The sequence below is a fragment of the Taudactylus pleione genome, unplaced genomic scaffold, assembly GCF_031769625.1.
Source record: "Taudactylus pleione unplaced genomic scaffold, aTauple2 ptg000095l, whole genome shotgun sequence".
Taxonomy (NCBI): domain Eukaryota; kingdom Metazoa; phylum Chordata; class Amphibia; order Anura; family Myobatrachidae; genus Taudactylus; species Taudactylus pleione.
Genome location: NW_028284497.1, coordinates 2,739,272 through 2,751,616, shown reverse-complemented (window position 1 = coordinate 2,751,616; position 12,345 = coordinate 2,739,272). Strand labels below are relative to the sequence as shown.

The 12,345-nt window shown below is 39.0% G+C and overlaps 1 protein-coding gene across 1 annotated transcript; it reads right to left on the bottom strand.

Annotated features, from left to right (window-relative positions):
- Positions 1–10,372: 10,372 nt before the first annotated feature.
- On the bottom strand, positions 10,373–11,347 carry LOC148526475 (olfactory receptor 6N1-like). Its single transcript, XM_088470135.1, has one exon. The coding sequence runs from the start codon at positions 11,345–11,347 to the stop codon at positions 10,373–10,375; it is 975 nt and encodes a 324-aa protein (XP_088326261.1).
- Positions 11,348–12,345: the final 998 nt, after the last annotated feature.

The following is a 12,345-nucleotide window of genomic DNA, read 5'->3' as shown; positions in this document are numbered from 1 at the left end:
GCAGCAGCGACAAGCGTGCATCTGTCTGTTAAAGGGTGGTGACACCCTCAAAGTGTGCTACACAAACAATAAAAATATTCTTCTTCTTTTTTCTGTCTTTGTGAATTGTGTGGGCTGTAGCCGCACCTGCATCCTTAAAGCAGCAGCGACAAGCGTGCGTCTGTCTGTTAAAGGGTGGTGACACCTCAAAGTGTTCTACACAAACAATTAAAATATTGTTCTTTTTTTTCGGTCTTTGTGAAATGTGTTGGCTGTAGCCGCACCTGCATCCTTAAAGCAGCAGCGACAAGCGTGCGTCTGTCTGTTAAAGGGTGGTGTAACTCTCAAAGTGCTCCAAAAAATAAAAAACTATTTTTTTAATGTGTTTGTGACTTGTGTGCGATGTAGCCGCACTTGCATCCTCAAAGCAGCAGTGACAAGCGTGCGTCTGTCTGTTAAAGGGTGGTGACACCCTCAAAGTGTGCTACACAAACAATAAAAATATTCTTCTTTTTTCTGTCTTTGTGAATTGTGTGGGCTGTAGCTGCACCTGCATCCTTAAAGCAGCAGCGACAAGCGTGCGTCTGTCTGTTAAAGGGTGGTGACACCATCAAAGTGTGCTACACACACAATTAAAATATTGTTCTTTTTTTTTCGGTCTTTGTGAAATGTGTGGGCTGTAGCCGCACTTGCATCCTCAAAGCAGCAGCGACAAGCGTGCGTCTGTCTGTTAAAGGGTGGTGTAACCCTCAAAGTGTGCTCCACAAACAATAAAAATATTCTTTTTTTTTTTCTGTCTTTGTGAATTGTGTGGGCTGTAGCCGCACTTGAATCCTCAAAGCAGCAGCGACAAGCGTGTGCGTCTGTCTGTTAAAGGATTACATCGGTGACAGCATCCAAGTAGGCATGTCAGACAGTCCGTACCTGTACTGGCAGGAAAAAGAAGCAATTTGGAGGTCCCTGTACAAGCTGGCTCTATTTTACCTGAGTTGCCCCCCCTCCAGTGTGTACTCCGAAAGAGTGTTTAGTGCAGCCGGGAACCTTGTCAGCGAAAGGCGTAGGAGGTTGCTTCCACAAAATGTGGAGAAGATGATGTTCATAAAATGAATTATCAACTCTTCCAGGGAGACCAGCCTCCAGAACGTACAGAGGGACCTGTGGTTCCAGCAGGGACGAATTAATACTCTGTGAGGATGAGGATGTACACACTGAAGAGGGTGAGGAATCGGTGGATGAGGAGGATGAGGATGACATCTTGCCTCCGTAGAGCCAGTTTGTGCAGGGACAGATAAATTGCCAGCTTGTTTTGTGGGGGCCCAAACGAACCAATCATTTCAGCCACAGTTGTGTGGCAGACCCTGGCGCTGAAATGATTGGTTTGTTAAAGTGTGCATGTCCTGTTTATACAACATAAGGGTGGGTGGGAGGGCCCAAGGACAATTCCATCTTTCACCTCTTTTTTTTCTTTGCATTATGTACAGTTTGGGGCCTAGTTTTTCAATGCCATCCTGTCTGCCACTGCAGTGTCACGCCTAGATGGGTCACGTGTTTGTGCCGCCCACTCGTGTCGCTTAGCATAGTCATCCAGCTACCTCGGTGCAACCTTTTGGACATAAAAACACTATTGTGAGGTGTGAGGTATTCAGAATAGACTGGAAATGAGTGGAAATTAAGGTTATTGAGGTTAATAATAGCATAGGAGCAGAAAAACCTACAAATTCTGTGATTTTAGCTGTTTTTATGCTTTTTTTAAAAAAAATACAGATCCAAAACACAAAACCAAGAACCCAAAACACGGAAGGGTGGTTTTGGCAAAACCAATCCAGATCCAAAACACGAAGAAAGATCCAGATCCAAAACCAAAACACGAAAAGTGGCCGGTGCACACCCCTAATATATACACACACACACATTATATATATTAATATATATATATATATATAGACAGTAGAAACAGGATGGCACTCCATAGACTGAAAGTATGCTGGTTAAAACGGTCCTTTAATGATGTTTCAGGGTTTCCCCCTTCCTCAGGGACAACAGTACTGTTGTCCCTGAGGAAGGGAGAAACCCCGAAACGTCATTAAAGGACCGTTTTAACCAGCATACTTTCAGTCTATGGAGTGTCATCCTGTTTCTACTGTCTACATAGAGGTAGCATCTTGCACCTCCGGAGAGGCACCCTAGCAAGTATTTCTTTTTTCTCCCGTCTGTGAGTGCCGGGTTTTCTGGTTTTTGTATATATATATATATATATATCACCTTTTTTATTTATTAAATGGCTATCAATATACATTTACAGATATTTTAATTAAATATATATTAATATAAATACCTAATTTTAGTAATGTTTTCACTTTTTGAAACTAATAGGCTACAGTCTGCAGAAAGAATGTGGCTTCATATACTGTATTCAAGATCCGTTCTCTCTTATTTTAGTATTGACCTTTTGGTACTTCTGTTTGTATACATTTTTATGACTGTATTATTGTTTGTGGAAAGTCATCTTATTACGATTGTGCAATTGCATCTTCTAATTATGCCACCTCAGCATGAGTGTTAAAATTAAGTGACCGTACACAATTGTAAATGTATTTAAAATTATACATTTTGTGTAATGGATTGTTTAATCATTGTACCATCTGTTTAATCATATACATATTGATGGACATATCAAATTTTAACTAAAATTATATATGGTATTTGGCGCCCTCTAGGTGTTGTCATTTGAATCTTTGTTGTGGGGTCCTGCTAACGGGATCTTCTCAGAAGTGCAGCGGTTATTGTTGGCGCAAGAGAAGGGCAATTTCAGTATTATATATATATATATTTACGCACACACGCACTAGCAACCCGCCCCAACCTCCCACGGGAGCAATTTTAACATGATGGCGATAGTCTTATAAGATTGCCTAGTAGACAACATTAGTAATTTTCCCTCCTGACATCAACACAAAAAGATTTAGTTTTAAAATATTACGCAGAAGGGCCACGTAAGTTGTCCATGAGACAAACAGTTTCCACTTAGGGCAACTCTAGCCACGTTAAGTTTCTGACCCTCTGCTTTATTTATGGTCATGCCAAAGCAGACTCTTACCGGAAATTGGACTTGTTTGAAATTAAAGTATCGTTTTCACATAAATGAAATAGGAATAGTAAAAAAGGGAATAACTTAAATTTTATTTCAGTAAACAGAGCTTACATCAATTTTTCTGGAAAAACTGGATAATATGCATCAATCTCTGCATGGTAGAAAATAAAGCCCATCGTTTTGATATATCTTTACCTGTTTAGGCAGCTTTAGCCAAAAAAGCGATTGGACGTCCATTTTTTCATTGACTTGCTTCACTAAAATTGTCACTGCTCTGCTCCCTTTTGTCATACATTAATGTTTCATATACCTAAACCTTCCTTGACAAATGCTCTATAGAATAGTGAAAACTACATTCAAATTTCAGTGTTTCTCGAGATTAGCCTGAACAAACAGACCAGGGATTTTTTTGACACTATACATAGATTCACATACAGATACAGTACATAACACTTTTCATTAACAAGTGTTTATAGTGGTTAAAATGGATTTATTGTTCACTAGTAAACCACCCTGGCTTCACATGGGAGCAATTTTGAATTCATGGCGATAGTCATATTTTAACCAAGATCTTATAAAATTGCCTTGTAGAAGACATTAGTCTGTTTTCCTCCTGACGTCAACCCTAAAATATTTAGTTTTGACATGACACGCAAAAGGGCCATGTAAAGTTGTTCATGAGAAAAATAGTCTTCACTTAGGTCAACTCTAAGCCTTGTTAAGTGTCTGTCCCTGTCAGGGGCATATCTATAATGGGTGCAGGGTGTGCAGTGCACATGGGCCCCTGGGTCCAGGGGAGTCCGCACCGCACACCCTGCACCCATATTATGTAAAACTTACCTCTCCGAGGTCCCAGGTCGGGTCTCCCAGTGCTGCTTAAATGCCGGAAAAAGGGCAACTTGGCCATTTTTTCTGGTGTTTTGCGCATGAGCTGTGAGGAAATCACCAGGAAAATGGTGCTGCACCATTTCCCTGGTGATCTGCGCATGCTCAATAGACTCCGGACACACTCTATTGCACAGAGTCTATTGATTCTGTGGTGGCCGGCCAGCCGCATTAGTCGGCTGCCTCTGCTGGAGTGAGAGAAGGGGGCCCTTGACAGGGGATGCACACGGGCCACCTCCTCTCTAAAGACACCCCTGGTCCCGGTGCTTTATTTATTGTCATGCCAAAGCAGACTCTTACCAGGAATTGGTCTGTTTATGGTAAAGATGAGCGGGTTTGGATCTCAGAGATCCAAACCCGCCCGAACATCAGGGATCCGAGTCAGATCCAAGCCGGCTCGGGTTTTCCCGCCTGACTCTGAAAACGACGCAAAACATCATCATCCTGCTGTCGGATTTTCGTGGGTTTTGAGTTCTATAAAAGGTCCCGCGATCACGGCCATTTTTCATTCCGGCTTTGGAGCATGCACAGGGAGGAAGGGAGCTGGGATCTGTTGCTGATGCTTACCATAGGGGCTGGCTGGCTACTGTTGTCAATATAGGGGCTGGCTGGCTACTGTTGTCCATATGGGAGCTGGCTGTTGTCCTGTCCATAAGGGCTGGCTGTTGTCTAGAGCGGCTAGCTTATGTCCTGTCCATAAGGGTTGTCATCTATAGAGGGGCTGGCTGGCTGTTGTCCTGTCCATAGGGGCTGTCTGTAGTGCTGTGTTGTCCAGGGGGTGCTCTGTCCTATAGGGGTGCTCATCTTCATTCACCCCCAGTGTGAAAAAAATATATATTTTTTTTTTGTGTACGTGTTAGCCACTGCCATGCTAGTAAGCATCTGCTGCCTCTACTTGCCCCAATTTGCAGATTGCCACAGAACTGCATGGACGTGCAGTACTTAGGGGCCAATTTAGCAAGAATCACTATTGCACGCAGGACTGCTGCAAAAACATGCTAATAATTGCTATCGCAATGCCATCGCGCAGCCAGCATAGAGACGCCCACTGCCTCCCACTACCGCTATCTCACATCCGTAATACCTTGCAATCCTCCATAAACATCAGTAACATCGAGTACCATTGGCCCCTCATGCAGAATTACAGCAGCCCTGACCTTACTTAGAAATTGCTAACCTCATTGCATGCCTTAAGTACTCAAGCTGCGTATGCAATCGTAATAGCTAATTTATGCACGCCCATGAAATGGCATTCAAATGGACAGATACATCTGCATTTTGCCAACAGCCCCCCCATCACCACCCCCAAATGCTCACTGCCTGCCAATCACACTGTGACGGCTCTGCGTGATCTGCAATGCAATCGCAGTGGTGCCTTCATGCACGTGCACTGTGATGTATACACATACACAGTATGCAACAATCGGCCAACTGCATACACTTTAGCAAAAGTGATCCCTGATGAATCAGGCCCTTAGCTCCTTACCTGAGAACTGCTGTTGTTACTGCTGCCACAGCTATTACCTGTTTACCGCTGTTAACCCTGTGCCTCACTACAGTAACAAAATTAACCCACCATCTTGGTTATGAACATCTGTGTGGACTAGCATCCATTTCACATTCCGCTTACACCTATTGTAACCAAAATGGTGCTACCATAAGTTAAACCAATAAGTACATCCATTGTATTGCTGCCAATCCATCATACTCATAGGTTATATTTTTCAAATAGTTAAACATTCATATTATTAGAATCTTTTCAATTCTCTAAAAATAAAAAAAATAAAGAAAACTTTATTTTGGGCAGTTTAATTACAATAAAATTTCAGGTGGAGTAAAATGGGTTCAACAATTCCAAAGGCTATGTTGAACTATAGTAAGTAAATGAGGCTCAAACAATTTAAGGTATAAAAGTTGTAGTTTAAGAGCTTATCAAAAGAGCAAATGGTTTAAATAGAGGCCATCTATTGTAGCTAGCAACCCCCTGTTACCAACCAAAAATTCTCACTGAAATGGTTAGTGATATCAACACTGGGTCCACCTCTGAATCAGGCGCTAAATTTCGTATGACAGAATATTGCATTATATGAATGATGTATGAGAAAACCTACTGTACATATGAATATGTACAGGAGTATTACACACCATTGTCTGCCTTTAAAATGCTGTGATGTTAGATTATCTTTAATCTTGAATTCATTCTACCACAATATTGTGACCTCTGATTAATACTGTTTACCATTTCCTAAAGTTTGCAATTTATTTTTGATATGTTAAAAAAAAACTTACTTGGCTTAGAGCTTAGATTCCCTGGAAGATGTGTACATAAGGTAGGCAAGTGTGGTGTACAGTATCACATGGACCAGCAGGAAGTAAATCTTTGGAACAACAGATGCTATTTGGCTAAATAAACTTTGAAGCAATTTACAGTACTTACTGTGTAAATATAATATTATATAATATTGTATTTTTTCTGTGTAGGTCTGTTTTCTGATTGTTTCCTGCTGCTTGCATTTAGAAGCTTCTCACTTTCTACATATCAGATATGTTTATAGAAATACCTCTAATCTTATTATTATAACTGGATAGCCTAGCATTGCCTGGGGTTGTTTCATTTGAAACTATTGTACACAAATTAACTGCTATTGATTATACATATTTTTTTATTGTTTCATTTTCTACTACTTTCTTTATAATTATATTTGTTATCAAAATAAAGTATTGTCTGGGACATTTTTTTTTCTCTTTCCTCCTCTCTCTTTTCAGCTCTCTCTCCTCTCTTTTTTCCTGTTCTCTCTCTCTCTCCCCTCTTACTCTCTCCATCTAACCCTTTCAGAGTTATCTGCACCATTTCTCTCCTCCCCCTTTGACTTTGTTTCTCCTTCTGACACTTCCCCCTTTTTCTCTTATTTTGTATGTCTTTCTTTATTTCTCTCACTTACTTATTTACCTTATATGCTGCCTTCTCTCTCTTGCTTTCCTCTGTCTTGATGTTTTTTCCCTCTCACTTTCCTGCCCCTTTGTCTCTCTCTGTCTCTACAGCAGTGGTGCAGGGTTCCCTGACCCTGTGCCAGCCAACCCCTGAATCCGTGATGTCATTCGAGGGGGCTGGGCCATCAATAGGAGATAGTGTGGAACTGGCCGAAACACTTGGGGCAGCTCTACACACTGCAAGGAGAATGCCCACAGCATCCTTTAATGTCAACAATAAGTACTTTTGCTTTTTCACCTCTCTCTCCATCTTCTCCAACTCTCCCCACACCCAGCTGTCTATTTATCTTTCTACCAGTGACAATTCTCTCTTTACCTTCCCCTCTGTCTCTCTAATTCTTGTCCTTCTGTATTTAGATCTTCTGCCTTCCTCTTTCTCTATTAGTTTATTTCAAACAGTATCTTCTCCTCTGCAGGTTGAGCCTTCTTTATACAGTTGCTGCATCATCAGTAGACTGTAATTGGGAATATCCACACTACAGATAACCTTTCATAATGCATGCCAGGAATTGTAGTCTTTCCATTAGCTTCTGATTGTGCTGGCATATGGGAGGGGAGAGGGGAATTTTGTAAAAATTGTGCAACTTTTTCATTTTAAAAGATTGGCAGTTTATGTGATATCTACTGCATATATCTTGGTCGCATGCATGCACATAAACAAATGAGGTGACTGATTTATTTTAGCAACTAATTTTATATAGATGAAAAGTTTTGCGGGAGCTAAGATTATAAAAGAGTGATTTGGGAAAAAAAAAAATAGATTACACCTGCTACTGGCTGGCTCATTGGTGAGAGAAGGTTAAGCTGATGGGTGAAATCTAAGTAGTGTAGTGCAAGTCATGTCCTTCTTCAATCCCAAACCTGTTGGATTATGTCAAGTAAACCCAACTGATAAAGAAGGTACAGGAGTAAATGCTGCAAATAATTTGAATGTGTGCAGCTAAGAACTGAGAATAAGGCTCTAAAACCTAGGTGGAGAGAAACTTGTAAGGCTGTGCACAGTCAAGAATGTGTGCTTGAGAGAATTAATAAAGCAGATAGCTGTTGCCTTGTCCTTCCAGCAGAGTAGTGTTACAGCCTCTGTTTGCTCTTACCCTGTGGTCAATCATTGCACTTGCCCGCGTCCCTAGTGTAAATGACGTTAGGAGCAGGCAAACTAGTAAGTGTAACGATTGAGTATGCTGGAATGACCACAGCAATGTGGTGTCAGAGAAGTGACATAGAGCTGAAAGTAAACTGATAATCCCATTATGAATGAATGTCTGTTCTTGAGTCAGTTTTCCATTATTGCTAAATGATGAGGGGTGTTTTTCCTTCTTTCTTTTTGTACACACAGGCCATTGCCAGCTCGTTTAATCCCAATATATCTGAAGCAAATTATTCTATTTTTCATATAATAACTAATATCACGTTATAAGTAACATAAATATATGAACTTCGCAAAGTGTTAACCAGAATTATATACCTTTTAAATCATTTGGATAATTTCCTTTCAGAAAGATAACGATGCACACAAAATGTTATAAGTAAAATGTTTTTATATTCATCAAATCAATCTTCATAAAATCAATGCTTGTATACAATATAGATGATACAAAGATGAGAGAGAGAGAGAGAGAGAGAGAGAGAGAGAGAGAGAGAGAGAAAGAGAAAGAGAGGAAATGGCTGCTGTGTGAGATTATGTGTGGGGGTTGTTGGGGCACATGTCCTATTGTTCAAACCGCATGGTCTCTGATCACAAACTCCATTTTGAATGTCACAAAACTCACATAATGTAACTTCTGTAAATCATATATCCATTAATGATCATAATTATAATAAACCTATCTGAACTATACAACACCAAAACTGTGTAGAGTTATAACTATGATCACAAGACTAGTAATTCACAACTTCCATTGAATCAAGCACATGATTCAATGGGGAAACATGGAGCACATGGAATTTCCTTTGTTCACACCACATGGAGGTAGCCATCTTTAACAAACTGCAGACTACCTTTCACATGGTAATTATTACTTATACCAAATCTATTTGAACTATAATATCCCCAAACTATGATAATACATAACTTCACAATACTATCACAATATGGCTAGCAATCCACAACTCCAATTGAACCACAACCACTAGCTGAATTCAACCTGAAATATTCACATTCCATACTACAATATTTCAACCAGATTCCATTATATAATGTTTCAGAAAGTATAAACTACTAAACAATGTACATTACTTATAAACTTAGTACAATGTAATTGACCACTACCGAGTTACGGGTTCCTTCATCACCAGCTGATATCAAACAAATATATATCTACAGATTGCAATATTTTACCCAATTTCCATCTTAATCTTAACTACACAATGATACAGTCAGATCACAAGAATACAACACACTAAACCTATCTCTCTCAGACAGTGCTATTGTTAAAGCACATGGTGGATCGTATGAACGAACTACAGTCTCCATTAAACACATGTGAATAGACAAAGACTACACCATATCATCCACTGTATGCATTGCTACATATTCTACATTACAGAGTCACCCATATAGCTTGCTGTTAGAAATTCACTTCACTATTGAATGTTAACCCAGCCTTTTCCGATACTACAAATCAAACGTGTTACACATATAGTCTACTACAGAATGATTACTACATAAATCACTACAAACTATCTATATAAGCTATAAACAGGTTAAATCAAACTTGTTACAAATACCCATATAGGCTAACCACTGTACAGTTTACTTAGCCATATTCCAGGTGTACTTAGTTCCATCTTGGCAGTCTTCTGGGGAGAAGTCTGCTGTCCTTCGTATCTCTCTGCAAGTGTGTGTCTGCCTGCGTCTGTGTCTGGTGTGTCCTTGCAAGCATGTGTCCACAGTGTGAATGCTATCCTGTGTCTCTGTGAAAAAGCTATTTTCCCTGCATTCAACCTCACCTGTGGGATCTTGCCCATAAAAGGACATTTCAAACCTTATTGTGTAGGGTCTCAGGCAGGAAGTCATCTATATGTGTGAACTGCTAAAGCTCCTAGCTAGGGTAAACAAATGCTAATTAGATTGTATTGTGAGCTGGCTTCTGTTACCTCTAAGATCTGGGAAAATTATCACATTTCATTTATATAGGGTTCTGGGATTACGTGATGAGTATTAATTTATATTGATTTTAATAATCATTCTACATTATAGTGATATTTTAAGATACACACTGTAACACTAAACAATTGTATAACCTTAGCAGAAACAAATATCATTATGTGAGTCATAGTGAAATGGAAAAAAATCTCCATATTGAAGTGTGGCATATGAGCTGTACAGATTTGTCATATTGTGGCTTGAAATATATTGCTGACATGCCACCCTGGTCACATGGTCCTAGCTGGTATTTAGGACAACCTATTATATTGTGCCTATATTTACCATCTTTTTGACCTTCTGAAAATAAGTGAAATATTTTTCATGCTAAAGTGCTGAATTGCTCTTTGGAAGTTCTTATTTCTCAGAGCATATATCAATGGATTCAAAAGTGGAGTTACTACAGAATAAACAACTGACACCAGTTTGTCATTATTCAGATTATACGTTGCCTTGGGTCTTACATACATAAAGATCACAGTTCCATAAAATATGGACATCACAGTCAAGTGAGATACACATGTAGAGAATGTTTTTCTCTGACCTCTCACAGAGTTTAAGATGGTGACAACAATACAAATATAAGAGGTCATGGTCAGAGAAAAACACGTCAAAACAATACTCCAAGAGAGAGTGAAAAATACTACTTCAGGGGTGCTACTGTCCATACAAGACAGTGTAAGTAGGGGAGGGTAATCGCAAAAAAAGTGATTTATTCTGTTAGGTCCACAAAAGGGTAATGTGGCAATAAAAGTGACTGTCAATATCGAGGCAGAAAACCCACACAGAAAACATAGTAGAATCAGATGTAAACAAACTTTTAATGTCATTAAAGATGAATATCTCAGTTGATTACAGATTGCCAGGTAGCGATCACCGGCCATCACAGTTAGGAGAAAACATTCAGAAGACCCAAGCGAGAAAAAAATATATAACTGAGCCATGCAGCCTTCAAATGAGATTCTTTTGTTTTCAACTATGAAAATGGATAACATGTTGGGTGTTGTAACAGTGACATAGCAGATCTCTAGGAATGAAAGGCTGGCAATAAACAGATACATAGGCATGTGCAGGTTGGTGGCCTCCTTTACTATCATGATTATAAGAAAATTTGCTATGACTGTCAAGATGTACATTAATAAAAATATTGAGAACAAGATAAATTGCACATTGTGAGCAGAGGGGAAGCCCACAAATGTAAATTCTGGCTTTGTGGTTTGGTTACCTCTGCTTCCATTTAATGTCATCCAAAACATTGTGAAATAAAAAATTTTCTTTTTATCTTTGATGTGTCTTTTCTTTCAGTCTATTAATATTGTTTTTCAGAAGTGAAAGGAATATTTGGAGAGAGTCATAAACAAGCTGTTTGATTAAAAAAAGTATTATATATAATTAAAAAAGAAACATGAAAAGTAATTTTTTTCAATACAAATGGTAAATGGAATGATTCTATTCTGTTTGAATTCTCCTTGATTTGATTCTGACATTGATTCCACTTCTGCTGCTTGTTAATCATACTTCTAGCCAATTTCTGATCAGAATTTACCAGATATGAAGATTAATCACATTGACCTGCTATTTCAGGGAAATATGGGAAGATCTGCTATACTTATTGACTTACCGTAAGTGAGCTAATGTTTAGGGACCTGCCTGTAAGACCTGACCTTCAGTGTTAGTTAGTTACTGTACATATAGTGTTTCTGGGGTGTGGAAACGTTCATACATTTATAATTAGCGAGATTAATAAAATCTTAATTGTAACACACAACAGAGTCACTACATTGCATTGATACTTTAGTGATGCACAGTTGTACTTGCTATATGGTATGGCAATAAGAAATAATGTTGCAACATTGTCACATAAACGGTTAGGAGCTGAATTTTTTGGGTATTTTATCACTCTCCAATGTATCACTTTCCATAGCTTAGTACATCTGTCCTTTTAAGTTCTACAGAATGGACATTACACATTGTATTTGTATATGGAATCAGCAGGATTTCAGCGAGTTTTCGCTAAATTTAAATCAGCAATCAGTTATAAATCTGGTTCTGTCTTATAACTGAATGCCACTTTAAATTTAGCATCAAACTCACTGAAATCCCGCCAGTTCCATAATCTCAGAACCTATTATATAAATCCCATAGTGTATGAATAAAACTTGGACAATGGCAGTGCCAAATCATTCAGCTGTATGATGTGGATCAATTTCTAGACTTAATAGAAATAATAAGGGAAATCTGGGCAAAACACATC

Excerpts from the sequence above, each read along its gene's own strand:
- LOC148526475 (XM_088470135.1), bottom strand. The coding sequence starts at position 11,347 with ATGTTTTGGATGACATTAAATGGAAGCAGAGGTAACCAAACCACAAAG.